Genomic DNA, 15,794 nt, shown 5'->3' with positions numbered 1-15,794 from the left:
TTGAGAATCTATCTATAGTGGTTGGAAGGATTGTTCTGCCTGGTCGATAACGTGGCGCAACATGACAGATTTCAGCAGTACGCAGTATGCAAGTTACCATGTAATGGTCAGTGACATCATCACTTTGTGGTATAATATCTATATCGGTTGGGTTGGTTCCATGTGATATAATTAAATCTAGTGTGTGATTAAGACGATGAGTGGGACCAGTGACGTTTTGCTTGACCCCAAAGGAATTTAATAGATCTGTAAACGCAGCCCCTAACGCGTCATTTGTGTTATCTACGTGTATGTTAAAATCTCCAACAATTAATGCTTTATCGACGTTGACCAATAGATCTGAGAGAAAGTCTGCAAACTCTTTTAGGAAAGCAGCATAGGGCCCTGGAGGTCTATATACAGTAGCTAAGGCTAGAGATAATACAGATTTCTTTCTTACATCTAATAGCGTGACATTTAGCACTAGTACTTCAAATGAATTAAACCTGTGACCTGTTTTCTGGGTAACATTAAGAATATCTCTATATATTGTTGCAACACCGCCGCCACGACCAATCAGACGGGGCTCATGCTTATAACAGTATCCTGGCGGAGTAGACTCATTTAGACCGAAATAATCATTTGGCTTAAGCCAGGTTTCAGTAAGGCAAAGTACATCGAAACTATTATCTGTGACCATTTCATTTACAATAACCGCCTTAGGTGTGAGCGATCTAATGTTTAGAAGACCTAGTTTTAGAAATTGTTTTTGTTCACTAATATTGCGATTTTCTGGTTTAATCACAATTAGATTTTTCCTAGATCCTACAGTAGATTTAATGTTTGACCTCACTAAACGAGGAATAGACACAGTTTCTATATAATGTTCTACATTGGTACTTATGTCAATTAAGTTAGTACAAAATTGGTTTTGTTCACTAATATTGAGATTTTCTGGTTTAATCACAATTAGATTTTTCCTAGATCTTACAGTAGATGTAATGTTTGACCTCACTAAACGAGGAATAGACACAGTTTCTATATAATGTTCTACACAGTTATGTTCAGACACAGTTTCTATATAATGTTCTACATTGGTACTTATGTCAATTAAGTTAGGACAGCAAATACTGTTATTTGGACTTTGACTTACTAGTCATATGATGGTGTGCAGCGCTCTGGAGATGTTGTCCGACAGAAGAGCCGCTCCGATTCTGCTGGGGTGAAGGCCATCAGGACGGAAGAGCCTAGGTCGCTCCCAAAACAGATTCCAATTATTTACAAAGAGCAGCTTCTGTTCATTACACCATGACATTAACCATTCATTTAGAGCAAATAATCTACTGAACTTTTCATGTCCTAGTCGGTACGTGGGAAGCGGTCCGGACACGATGATCGCTGCTTCAGGCGATGTTCTGCGCACCGTCTCGATCAGGCTCCTGTAGTCCCTCTTCAGAACCTCCGTCTGCCGCAGCCTGGTGTCGTTCGTCCCCGCGTGCAGCACGACAGCTCCGATGCGCTCGTCACCGTTCAGGATCTCGGGAACCTGCGCAGCGACATCGAGAACTCGAGCACCAGGAAAGCAGTGAGTGATAACCTTGCCTTTACCTGAGGTAGCGTGGACATGCCGGACGATGGAAGTACCGATGACCACAGCGTCGCGTTCCGTCTCGCGAAGAGGGGAGAAGCGGTTCCGGGTGGAGATCTCGAAGACCGGGAGGGGCGGAGAGGTCCTCGCTCTGGTCCTGGCTCGCGTCTTCCGCTGTGGAAACACCCAGGGTCCATGGTGCTGTGTCGGTGCCGGAGTGAACGAAACCAGGGATGATGATCGCGTCCTGGGTGCTTGGGTCCTGTGCAGAGAAACACGCGGAGTAGACGAGGTCGGAGTCAAAATGTTAGTATCCACTGACTTGTGCGCATCGGCGCGTGATGTTTCAAGCGCCGTTCGCCGCTCTCTCAGCACAGCTTGTCTGTCTAGAAGGCCGCGAATCTGACTCGCCAACGACTCCAACTCCAACTGCACCGAATGCAGCTCGAACGTGTCCTCACCTGCACTCAAAGGTAACATTAGACACACATCCGAGTTATTCGCCATTGTAGCAGAAGTGCTACGATGGCGAATTGTAGCTATCAGTGTTTACCGGGTGTAACGTTAAACAAGTTACCACGCGTGCAAGGCTAGCGGGCTACCGGTGTAAACAAGTTACCACGCGTGCAAGGCTAGCGGGCTACGGCTAGTAGCGGAAGTTCGGATATAAGTAGCGATATCAAAGCAATCCGATTGTTTTTTATAGAGAATCGTATCGGAGATATGTTCACACGCTGTAAATAATAGAAAGTATTCGTTTGTAAGCGAGTATTAAGAAGAAAATCAAGGATTTATGAATCAATTTGACGGAGCTCAAACACAAACAACGCGCTCACAACCCGCGCATGCGCATTACATGACATTATACAGTATATAAAACTCCTTTTACTAGTAAACATTTTTTTAAACATTCTTAAAACAAGACATTTATTTGAATACCAACATTGAGTTCATTTATGGGTTACACTCAGGACCTTCGGGTCAAAAATGACCCGGAGGGCGGGATTAAGATAAAAAAAGATTTGAGTAAAATCAATGAAATGTATTTTTGTTCAATAATATTTTTTCTTTTCTTTTTTGGTGTTTTGAGATAATTTTATGATTTATAATTAATATTTATGCAATAATTATGACCCATTTTTTTCCATTGAATATACTAAAAAATGTATATACAGTATATATATTGTATATATATATATATATATATATATATATATATATATATATATATATATATATATATATATATATATACAAATTTTTTATTAAAGCTGTATTTATTTTTAGAGCCAAGCCTAGGCCTCATGAAAGCAATTTTTTTAAATGAGATCGGTGCCATCCGGTGGACAAATTGAGCATTTTTATCACGCAATAGCACATTTTTACCACTATAGTGGATAGTGGATCTTGCGTTTTTATAAAAAAAAAATTTTAATCGTAGCTTCATCGGAATGGTCCGAAACATGGTGACTTTATTGGTACTTGGTATATGAACACCCCCCAAAAATTTGAAAAGTTTAAGTGGTCGTAAAAAAAATACACTCAGGACCTTCACACTCAGGACCTTTGAGTCAAAAATGACCCCCATAGGAAATTAATGGGAAATTGGCAAAAATATGAAAATACTGAGTTTTTTGTGTGCATACAATCTACAAATCAGCCAGGATTCAGAAAAAAAGGACTTTTGCTCAAAATGGTGTTGTTTCCAAACAAAGGGAAAAAATAAACGTATATTGGTATCGGCATCGGCCAAAATGAGTTGAAAATATCGGATATTGGCAAAAATCAAATATTGTGCATCGCTACACACTTCTATTTTAACACCTATTTGCAGTAACGACGAATGAAATGTTACTTATTTAACCAATCGTGGCAATACACACGTGTTTAAACGGACTCGTCAGGTTGAGTGTGTCTATATTCCGTCATGTAAATAGCGAATCCGCCATGGTGTGAGCGCAACTGGCTTTTAAAGGAAATGGGAGATGAGATTCTGATTGGTTAATTGCACGTTACGCTCAAAACACATCCATGACTCATTAAGAAACTAGAGACAACCCTTTGGGACCATGCGTCTGGCGCGCCGACCATTTCTCCCGTCGTTAAAATAACAAAAGTAGATTCGGACACGCCCTAAGTGCCCTTGCACTGTGCGCTTCAGCCCATGTGCTCAGATCTGTAAAATAGGGCCCATTGACTTCCATTGTATGGACAAAAAAAAAAAAAAACATATTTTAGATACAAATTATACTCTTTTATGTTTCACATGCAGTCATAAAAAGTCACAGAAAGTCATAAAAGTTTTGAAAAATCATCAAGGTGAGTAAATGATGACAGAATTTTTATTTTGGTTTAACTGTCCCTTTTACAGCCTACTGCGGATGAAGCCTACATCAAAACATCCATTTGCTTTTGACTGAAAATCAGACACATATTTGGAAGTCAAAATGCTTTTTAAGGCCATCTGCTCAGCTTACAGACACAGAGCAGTGCTCTTTTTAACCCCCGGAGGGTGGCTGCAAACCGCTGACTCCTGCAGACCTCACGTCTAAAGGAGGTGCTCTCTACAGCTCAGTGGACAGTTGGGTTTTTATTCCCCGAGGAATAGAAAATATGTTACCTCCATTGCCAAGACCACTCACCGAGAGAGAGATAGAGAGAGAGAGAGAGAGTTTAAAAACACTCAGCATTCTGACATGAGAGAGAATGACACAGTTATGAAGGAAAGAAGAGCAGAATAAATGCCATTATGCTTCGTTCACACATAACATAAATCTGAAACATGTCGATATGCTGGATATTAACTGATTATTTGTAATCTGGATTACATTATCAGATTCAAAAAATGATATATTGTAATTAGATTATCGTCACCATTCCCTGTGTCTTTGTTTTATGGACTCTTTTTGTGTTATTCTGTTCCTTCCTGTGGTTTAGTTCCTGTTTCCTTGTTTCTATTGCCATCTTGTTAGTTGTCATGTTCATCAAGCCTCATTGTTTGTGGATAATCAAATCAAGCCAGAGTGTGACAATTATATTATGTTTTAAAATGCTCATAATCAGACTACAGTTCTTTTTTTTTTTATCAATTACATGATTACTTAATATTCAAAAAATGGCAGTAAATTATTTAGAATTTATTGATTCTCAATAATTCTTCTTTTCTATCTTTAAATGGTCCTTCTAAAACAGCTCAAATCTACTAATCGGATGAGTGGATGGATGGATTGATAGAAATTACATTATGTTGAGAATAGGATGGCAGGATTTTCATTTTAGGGTGAACTATTTCTTTAAAGTTTATTGTTGATTGTTATAGGTAGATAGGATACAATTCTGATGAACTACTGATGTTACACAAGCAGTGACAGGCACACAAATTCAATAACCATTTCATAATTATGTGCATCGCATTCAGAAAAGAATCCGAAATTCGAATTGTTCACATAATTTTTTCCCTTACCAATCTGCATTCGATATCTCAAAAAGACATAGTCAATAATTACAAAGCAGAAACGGGATTTTAGACATTTTTTCATACGTATTAAAATAAAATACTTCAAGTAAATAGCTATGAATACAAGTGAAATTGACGTTGGCTTGCAGGAAACTTTTTAACTATGAGGTCCATTGTTGGTGTGTAAATAATGCAGCTCCTGCGTGAAGCTGTTTTACATTCATATCAACACTGCACACATCCACAACATCTACTCTCTCTATGATATAGGGACACATATGCATATGCTTAGATAAAAAAATCCCATGTGCCCCTTCCTTCTGTGTCTCGTCATACACACTCGGATACACAAAGCATCTGCTCTAGTTTTCTCATACCCTGAGGCGATGACAAATCTTCGTCAAGGTGAGTGGCTTTGGCCACCTCACTCCAGTCACTGTTATTTCCTTATCTGCTCACTACACTAAATGTCATCTCATTACCAGGAATGAGTAGAGGAACAGTCACACAAATCAAACCAAACTGTTTTATCTGGGCAGAGTCGATTTTGGAAGGTGCTGTTTCAAGCTTAGCACTGGGAAAAAGCTGCACTGAATATATTGTGGAATGGAGGATTGCTGTTGTAATGCGAGGCCATATTTGCTACCACAGTTGATATGTATTGACTCAGGTTGTGAATGCAACCCATTTCCCAGAGAAGGGAAACAAGGTGCTGCATCTTGGTGCTGCATCAATGATTATGCCAATAATCATTGGCAGATGGTAGTCTATGACGTTATATGAGGAGCACCCGAGAATATAAAAGTGTGCCTGGGTAGCACGTCATCAACTCTTTTGTCTAAAGGAAGGGAAGAAGGAGGTGGGAACCGGCGAAAGTTTCACAAACTTTAATCATATAAAAGAAACAAACAAAACGAATTAAAGCGGCAAAAAAACATAATAAAACCAAAACATAGATATCCCAGGGCTGGTCCTCTCTCATCCTTCACAGTCGTCGCTCCTTTTACGCTCAAATAGCTCCTCCGTTAGAAACTCAAGGCTGGTGCGGCTCCGTTCCCATGGCTCTTGGCCTCGTCCTGCTTGCCACATACCCCCATCGCCCCTCACAGGCCAGGGGGTACTCTCAAGTCTATGCTCTACTGGCGAAGGGATGGTAACAAGGGACGGTGAAAGGATGTTGATGGCAGGACGACACAGAGGGATGGTGGTCAGCTGCGATGGAAAAGGGGTGAGCAATGAACGACGACGGAACCCTGACTATGAAGATGTAAAGTGTCCGATGGCCCAGACCCAGAGCTCTTCAGTGACGACAGCCCAAGGTGGAGTTGAGGGAGGGAGGAGCCAAGATCCCACCTGGGGGACAACCGATGGAGACTGAGCCAAGGAGTCCGAAGGTGCAGACAGAGGATCGAAGGCACTGAGTGTAGTTACAGGTTCTGGAGACCTAGGTGATGCCGCTGCGACGACTGATGTAGGCGGAGCCAGAGTACCTGAGGACAGGGGCGATGCTGGTGCAATTGAGGACAGAGGCGATTCCAAAGGGAAGAAGGAAGCCTGCTGTAGCCATTGGGGAAGGGTAACGGAGCGCAGCGGACGGCCCATGTGTCTGTGGTGAAAGTAGAGCAACGGCTGACCAAGGGGGAGCCGGTGGGACGGGGGAAACCCGGGGGAGCCATTAGGCCGAGGGTCCCTGGTGAAGCCACTAGGCCGAGGGTCCCTGGTGGAGCCGAAGGTGGGAAGAGCCAGGACAGAGCTGACAGGTCGACAGGCCGAGATGGAGCGATGGGATCAGAGGCCGGAAGCGGAGCCATAAGATCCTTGTTCACAGACGCTGCTGGTGGTTGCACGACCTGCGGCTTGACGTCTTTCTCAGAAATGCCGTAGGGCTGCACACCTCCGGCAGCGATGGGACTGGAGAACTGGCTGAGCTTTGTAGTGATGGTAAGAGGAGACTTGATATGCCCACAGTTTAAATGACATATTCTATGCAGGCCACTAAAAATAAAAGCTCCCAGTCCATAGACAATGGTTTTTCCGAACGAACCGATAGAATATAGTCCAAACTGTTTGGGATAGCATTACTATATTTAGATAGCAGTGATTTTGAACAGACTGACAGATCATAATTCGAACAGTTCTCATTATATGAAAAGGATTCAGACACTGGGTGGGAGGCGACAAGTCTCCATTAAAGTCCATCAGCCAGTCCTTAGTCTCAGTTACCTCGGCCGCTGGTGTCACTGGCTCGCTCCCCTGTTCAGACTCTCTGTGAGGTTCCTCCTCCGGGTCGATGGTGAGCGATGTCCCCTCTGCCTCAGGCTCGGGCTCTGGCTGACTTGTCGCAGCAGATAATTCCTCCAAATCTGCAGGGGGCTCACGTGACCCTTCTGCGGTTGTTTGTGGGTGATACTGGCTCTGGCTGTTTTCCAAATCGGGACACGACTCTCTCCAGACACCAAATGATGGTTTCCCTCCGGTCCAGTCTGGTGTTGTCTGGGAGGTCAATATGTTGGGTGAAGGGGGCCTCAATCCGGAACGGGGTTTTTAGGGTCTCGTCTCGGGTGCAGGTGACAGCCAAACAACAAAAAACTTTAGCAAAAGAAAAGAAATTACGGCTCTCCTGAGTCAGGAAGATAAACATAACCCGCTCGTCCGTTTTGGGGCGGTTTGGTCATCTTTCACTGGGTGTTTGCAGGCAGACAGACAAAGACAGATGAATAAAGTTCTCAACGAAGTTTAATGGCAAGTATTCTCAAAGGCAGGCGAACAGGCATTTGCAGAACACAACCTTACATGAACGTGACCAGACAAAGACTAAGTGAACAGCAGGAACTTAAATACACCATGGTGATGAGGTAAATGACCAAAGCTGTGATGTTAGTTAGAGACCATAGTTGCAGATTAGTGGTGGGAACTCAAACAAAGGAACACAAGAACTGCATCACAAACTAAAAGTCTAAACTAAACTAAAATGAACATAGCGGTGACACTCTAGACCATGCAGGGTTGTCTTTTTTCCGTTCCACTGACCTGAGTCTGGCGTTGTCCTGATTCAGTATCTGCTGTCAGATGAGATGATGTCAGGCTATGTGTCAGTGTCATTATTCTAACAGTGTTTTTGTAACTTGTTAGGGCCGGTTTGCACAGACTGCGTTTTTGCTGTGCAAATTAAGAGCATACAACATCATAGATACGTTGTCAATTACCAAAATAATCAAAAAAGTACCAATAAATTATGTATGTGGTACATTGTGTATTAGCTGGGAAGGATTTGCATTCATTTATGATGCCTTTCTATTCATCAGGATCAGTGTCCATATGTTTTATTTACAGTTCATGTTACTATTGTGTATTTACCATGGTAACTAGTTTCTGTAACCTTAACACAAAATACCACCAATCCTAAATTTTAGATGATTACGGTGGCTCTTACCAACTTGCGAACTAGTTTGTGGCTGCCTTACCTTATACTATTCATCAGTGTTGGTGACATTCTTACAATTTATGTGTATGTGAATTAAAGAGGGACGATACTTGTGTGTGTGTTAACCTTTTTTGAGAAATACATTAGCTTGGTTCAAATTCCTAAAAAATTGGGTTCTGGCTCAAACTAGTTGAGAACCACTGTTATTGGAGCTGTTGACTACTTGTTTTGTCTTTGTTAAAAACGTGAAAATGATTTGTACTTATCACATCACAGTATTAAAAATAGCTAGAGTAGGGTTGGGCCATCAGCCAATGAGTGTTGTCAGTGTGTCATTTCCCAGCGGCTCCAGAGGGATTAGTCACATGGATCAGGTGACTGACTCAAAAAAGGTATAGAAAACGAACTGCCTGGGCAAAGACAGCATCATGATGTATGTCACATACTTCCGGTCCTGCTCCAACTCCAACTTGAGCAAATGCCATTGAGATGACTGGGAATGCTAACAGATAGCTATCTCCAGATATTATAGACCTTTCAAGTATCAAGGGGTATTGATTCTATGATGCAAACACACTCAGCAGTGTGCACTTTCCCATCACCAGCAAAACAAATACTTAGTATTATGCAAATTGGGATGCCATTAGCGTGAGGCCATCAATCCCAGGAAAGTCTCTGTAAGCATCCCTTTAACCATTTTTATTTAAAGCAAATTAAGTTTTGGTTATTATTTCATTTGCTTATATTTGTTTTAAATGAATTCAATTTCTTGCAGTCTAATGTTATTTATTGTAATGCTTTTGTTGAGTGTTTATCTCTTCTTTGCAGGTCATGCTCACCTGACAGATTTTAACATAGCTGCTATTGTGAAGGAAGACTTGAAAGCCACATCTATTGCAGGGACAAAGCCATACATGGGTGAGAGCTTTCATACTTCTTTTTAACTTCTAGTTATGCTTTATTTGTGTGGTTAAACACAACTTTAGTCAACGTTTTATTGTTTTACTCTTCATTAAAAAATTGTTAAAGTCACCCTGTAGTCAATAATAATTTTATCCCTTAAAACTAATCTTGATCACCAAAATGAAAAAAAAAATCTCTACACCCTTGCTTCATTTAATGTACACGGATCTATGAATATGCTAATTAGTCCCGCCTCCACTCACTCACACCAGCTCAGAGATCCACTTGGTCAACTTATTGAGGTAAACGCTGCACAATGATATCGCTTTCTACAACGTCGGACACATAACACTAATTAATATGATTCGCCTTTTGCTTGACTAAATGTTGCTAACGTTACACAAACCATGTTCCCGTTCGCCATCTCAGTCTACATTCTGAAAATCAGCATCCTTAGAAACCCTTTGAACAACTCAGAACGTCTGTGGAGAAAGGCATATAGTTCATCATATCATAGTAATATACATAATACACATAATCACCCGCTATATAGCAATATGTACCCGATTTTTCTAGTACGGGGCATCGATTAATCACAATTAATCGCATCCAAAATACAAGTTTGTGTTTACATAATATATGTGTGTGTACTGTGTATTATTATTATGTGTATATATATAAATGCACACTCCTTCTTGTATATATTTAATAAATATTTGCATGTATATACTGTATGTATATTTGTATAATTTATAGAAATATAAATGTTTTATATGTAAATATAACTTTTTCTTAAATATATATATGCATGTATGTGTATTTATTTATGAATAGTAATTATACACAGTACACACACATGTGTTATGTAAACACAAACTTTATTTCTATATTTTGGATGCGATTAATCGGGATTAATCGATTGCCCAGCACTAGATTTTTCAAATCAACAGAAAAATATACCGGGATAACCTGGCTTCTCTTGAGACTCCCCTGCTTCAGAGCGGTCATAGTTAAGTTAATGATATGCTAAAGCCCGCCCACACATTGACGTGATTGGTTACCAGGTAGTTTGTAACGTCAGAAACACCAGCGATTTCAAACCGTGTCTTTAAATCACTGGAGTATTTAAAGGGGTGATGAATTGAGAAATCAACTTTCCTTTGAGCCTTTGATATATAAAAGTTCATCGTGATATAAGAATATCCTATAAGTTTCAGCGCTGAAAACGTCAGACTCGGGATCAGACTCGGACTTGTAACGCCAGCTCGCAAAGCCCAAAGTCCCGGGGCTATGTGCTTTTCAGACAGGCTATCACCGGCCAGCCGACGGCCTATCTTAAATAGTGAAATAACATTCCTTTCTTGCGCGCGCGTGTGTGTGTGTACGGTTCGCGGATATTCACTGATCGGGCCGGCCAAGTAATACAAAATAACATTCCAATCAATCGCGGGTGGATGAGAGATGAATCATTGTGTTTGTTTGATAAAGACATTTTTCGAGCCCTGTGAGCGTTTCTCCAGACCCTTCAAAACAATTCCCACATGTACTGAGGGGAGCTGAATTACTTATTCATTATGATGTTTTTGAATGTAAAAACCACACGAACGTCATAAGTTGACCTCAGACAACAGTATCAAAAAATGTAAAAAGCCAGTTCATGACCCCTTTAAAGAGAAAATACTCAGCAATGGTGTTGACTTGTGAATTTGCACATGGTTTGTCTTAAATCATCGGTTGTGTAAAGTATTTGAGTAAATGTAATTACTTACTGTACTCAAGTATCATTTTGGCTACTTTGTAGTTGTACTGAGTATCAAAGATATTAGCAACTTTTACTCTTTACTTGACTACATTTTTGAAGTAAATGTACTTTTTACTCCAATACATTTGTGTTGAGTAATGCAATTACACATTACATTTTGCATGGCACCTAACTTTTTCTGCAGCAGTTTGTTTCCGCTATAAAGAAGCAATATCGCCATCTAAGGGCATTTGAAGGAACTATATCTTGAGCGTTTTGCCTTTACTCACCCAGACATGTCAACAAGGCTCCTTTACATGAATGTGAGTGTATTAGCAGGGAGTTGATGAATCGCAGGTGTTTGATTTATGAGATGAGCTCATGACTGCAGCCGGTGATGAGGCTGAAACCAGCACATCCAGTGCAAGAAGGCTTTGACTCTTTTACTTAACATGATTTTATTTATCTGCTTTATTGACGAGAAGTTTTTGAATGATATTGGTTTACTTGTGGCCTTTTTGTGCACTTGAGCTTAACTGAGACTTGAGAGTTTGCAGACATTTAAGAGGCTGTTGTGTCGACCTCGATTTTATTGCAATATTGAGGTTTTTTAATATTTGATTTTAGAAAATAAACATGATTTCTCATCTTACAAATCAATAGTTTCTTATTTTCACGGGTATGTCTCTCAGGTGTCGAGGGCTAGTGCATCGTTGAGCCTACATTCAGTACGAGTAAAATACTTAAAATCAGACATTTAAGACATCCAAGTTGTTTTGGAATTGGTGACCTGTAACTCATTTTCGCTGTAAGGAATCTGTACTTTTACTCAAGTATGGTTTTCAGGTACTCTTTACACCTCTGTAAATCATATTAAAAACATAGACATATAAAACAACATTAAAAACTTGATTTTCACCACAGGGGGACTTTAAACGTTATAGGAAAGTTCGTTTTCACAGTTTTTATCAGTTCCTTCAAAGATAAAGTGTTCTTTCTTCTATACTAAAATTCATGCAAGTGTCATTAAAATTCATTGGCTGGAAGGTCTCACTGTACCGAATTGTCTTGGACTTGACTTTGAATTGTCACACTGTTTTACTAGATTACTAGATGACACTTAGAGCTGTTCACATCCTCAGGACAAGTTGGAGCTCTTAGAAAATTCACAGTTTACAAGTTTTAATTAGGAATTCTACGAGGATGTGAACAAGTCAGAATCTCATAATTATATGGCGTGAAAGTACCTTAAACCAACCTGGCCTGAAAAGCACTGTCATGAAAGCCTGTGATTACTGAGGTAAAGGATTGTGACAAAGCGATGAAGAGAGAATGTCAAACAACAGTGAATCCTAGGCTGAAATGCCTTTTATAACAGAACTAAAAGCTATGGTTAAACTACTGCGTGTACTGACAAGCATTTTATGGTAAACTAAAATAGATGCTAATGCTATCATGTACTAACTGAAAATAAGGATTTTTATCAAATAGACAACCTTAAAGGGGTGATGAATTGAGGAATCAACTTTCCTTTGAGCCTTTGTTATATAAAATTTCATTGTGATATAAGAATATCCTGTTAGTTTCAGAGCTGAAAACTTTCTTGTTAGTCAAAGAAAAGCTTTTATTGACACCAGGACCAGAAAACGCTCAATCTCAGAATATGTTGACCCTAACCGAGCAATAAACATGCCGGTTCCAGCTCGCGTGCGTAAGACATTGTGCGTTTGTTCGCATTTCACCGCAGAATCGTTTGTAAACAAGACACAGGTCGAGACTGGATTTGCAGACATATTTAGATTAAAACACAATGCTGTACCTTCTATATTGGATCCGACAGGAACGGTGCAACACACTTATGTGAGTAAAACATGTTTTTTATATGTGATAGTATTGCATTGTTACAGATCGTATTGATTATGTGTACGTGTCTAACTGAACATAACTTAGCACGCTGTCAGGCTGGAGAATCCTTTATTTGAGGTGTTGTTGGTTCATTGTGATTCGGTATCAGACTAGAACATGCAAAGCCCATCGTCTCGGGGCTATGTGTTTTTCAGACGGGCTACCAAAACGTAAGCCCGGCCTGAGAGAAATAACATTCCTTGAAGGACGTGCGCGTGTGTGTTATATTCACCGATTGAGCCGGCCAAGTAATAAAAAAATAACATTCCAATAAATCGCGGGTGGATGAGAGATAAATCATTGTTTGTTTGATAAAGACATTGTGTGAGCCCTGTCAGCGTTTCCCCACATGCTTTCAAAACAATTCCCACATGTACTGAGGGCAGGGTTGCCAGATGCCAGCATCGTTTTCCAGCCCAAAACTTCGCCAAAAACCGCCCAATTATTTATTGGCTTGTTTCTCGTTTAAATACAAATCATTAACAAGCTTTAAAATTACCAATTTATTGACTAGCCTATATAAACCCTAGAAATTGATTTGAGCTTATTTACACATACATTTTTTTTTTTAAAGTTATAAATCATTTATATTATTTTTAATAAAAATAATAATATGGTATTAGGAAAATTACCTTGTATCTGCTAATTATTTTAATCAGTGTTAAAATAAAAAAAGAAGAAACTGCGTTTCCATATTTCATTTCTGGTTTAAAAAAGGAAAACGGAATGTCCTGACTATTATACTATTAAACTATAAGCTTATGTTACGGAAAATAATGCGATCAACTTAGGCGATCAATGTTTATTGTCAATAAAAGTCGCTTGGAATGAAAACATGAAAACATTGAGTGGATATATGGACATACAAAATAACCCACTTTAACATTTCAATTATTTCAAATAGCCACATGAAACATGCATATTTATGAATAACATTACATAAAAATCGCGTTGAACATATTATTTATAGAACGTGTCAGTGTGCTCTTTGCAGAAGCAGACCGTTGGCGCATGGCGGGCCATCTCTACACAAAAAAATATTTTCATACGCTAAATATAATAGCAAACTTGAGTTTAACACCTGTGATTTTGAACAATTAGGCCTAATATAAAGCTATAGCCTATATTCCACGAACCGATATGAGCTGAAGGTAGTGGGAGGGAGCATCTGTTGTGAGTTTACGTCAGGGCATGTCAGCCAGCCCAGAGCTGTAGTGTGTGTGTGTGTGTGTGTGTGTGTGTGTGTGTGTGTGTGTGTGTGTGTGTGTGTGTGTGTGTGTGTGTGTGTGTGTGTGTGTGTGTGTGTGTGTGTGTGTGTGTGTGTGTGTGTGTGTGTGTGTGTGTGTGAGAGAGAGTGTGTGAGTGTGTGAGTGAGTGAGTGAGTGAGTGTGTGTGTGTGTGTGTGTGTGTGTGTGTGTGTGTGTGTGTGTGTGTGAGAGAGAGTGTGTGAGTGTGTGAGTGAGTGAGTGAGTGAGTGTGTGTGTGTGTGTGTGTGTGTGTGTGTGTGTGTGTGTGTGTGTGTGTGTGTGTGTGTGTGTGTGTGTGTGTGTGTGTGTGTGTGTGTGTGTGTGTGTGTGTGTGTGTGTGTGTGAGAGAGAGTGTGTGAGTGTGTGAGTGAGTGAGTGAGTGAGTGTGTGTGTGTGTGTGTGTGTGTGTGTGTGTGTGTGTGTGTGTGTGTGAGAGAGAGTGTGTGAGTGTGTGAGTGAGTGAGTGAATGAGTGAGTGTGTGTGTGTGTGTGTGTGTGTGTGTGTGTGTGTGTGTGTGTGTGTGTGTGTGTGTGTGTGTGTGTGTGTGTGTGTGTGTGTGTGTGTGTGTGTGTGTGAGAGAGAGAGTGTGTGAGTGTGTGTGTGTGTGTGTGTGTGTGTGTGAGAGTGAGTGAGTGAGTGAGTGAGTGAGTGAGTGAGTGAGTGAGTGAGTGAGTGAGTGAGTGAGTGAGTGAGTGAGTGAGTGAGTTTTATCCACCCGCCCAAACCCATTTTTGCCCGCAAAATAGATTGCGAAACCACCCAATATGGCAACCCTGACTGAGGGGAGCTGAAGCTCATTAAATATGCAAATCTTATCCAATCCTAGCCGTGGGCGTTTAATTCCAAGTCTTCAGTGCGGCACGCCCATCAAAACAGAGCGTTCCAGGAGAGAGGCTCAAAACCAGGGCAGAAAATAGCCAATTACTTGTAAATGTAAAAACCATGCAAACGTCATAAATTGCCTTAGACAACAGTATACATTTTTTTTAAGCCAGTTCATGACCCCTTTAAAGCACAACAGTACCAGCATTTCTGTGTATTAACTACACTAACAGAAAAGACCAAAAAGTAGCATTGAATTAGCAAAGTTTTTAGGCATGTTACTTTCTAATTTGAAAGTGTTTTTTTTAATCACCATCACAATATTACTGTGGTATCAGGACTGTGTAGCTACTATCAGAATATAATTTCAGTAATAGAGATTTGGTAGATAAAAGGTAAGCTATCAAAGCATGTAATCATTAGAAATTGCTGCAACAAGTGGGCTGTACAGATAACAGTGCTTCATATACTTGTGCATAATCTTTGCTGTTGTGTTGTCTATTGCTGCAGCCCCAGAACTGTTCCAGTCGTTCGAGGGAACGCACCCAGGTTACTCTTTCTCAGTGGACTGGTGGTCTTTAGGGATTACTGCATATGAGCTTCTCCGTGGACAGGTGAGGGACTCTCAACCTTCTGATCTGATTTCAGTATTAGGACAACACCCCTCATGTGCTGCTGAGACTCAGCAGAAAATATAGATGTTTCATTGACTGTTGCTTCATGGCTG

The 15,794-nt window shown here is 40.4% G+C and overlaps 1 protein-coding gene across 1 annotated transcript in view; it reads left to right on the top strand.

The window, feature by feature from the left end:
• The window catches only part of stk32a (serine/threonine kinase 32A), a 136,491-nt gene that overhangs the window by 104,876 nt on the left and 15,821 nt on the right, over positions 1 to 15,794 (top strand). Inside the window, exons 7-8 of the mRNA XM_079835834.1 lie at positions 9,277 to 9,366; positions 15,578 to 15,681. Coding sequence (XP_079691960.1) covers positions 9,277 to 9,366; positions 15,578 to 15,681 — 194 coding nt within the window. The remainder of the gene's footprint in view (positions 1 to 9,276; positions 9,367 to 15,577; positions 15,682 to 15,794) is intronic.

The sequence above is a fragment of the Gobio gobio genome (genome assembly GCF_949357685.1).
Source record: "Gobio gobio genome assembly, chromosome: 14".
Classification (NCBI taxonomy): Eukaryota; Metazoa; Chordata; class Actinopteri; order Cypriniformes; family Gobionidae; genus Gobio; species Gobio gobio.
This window is presented reverse-complemented; position numbering and strand designations above follow the sequence as displayed.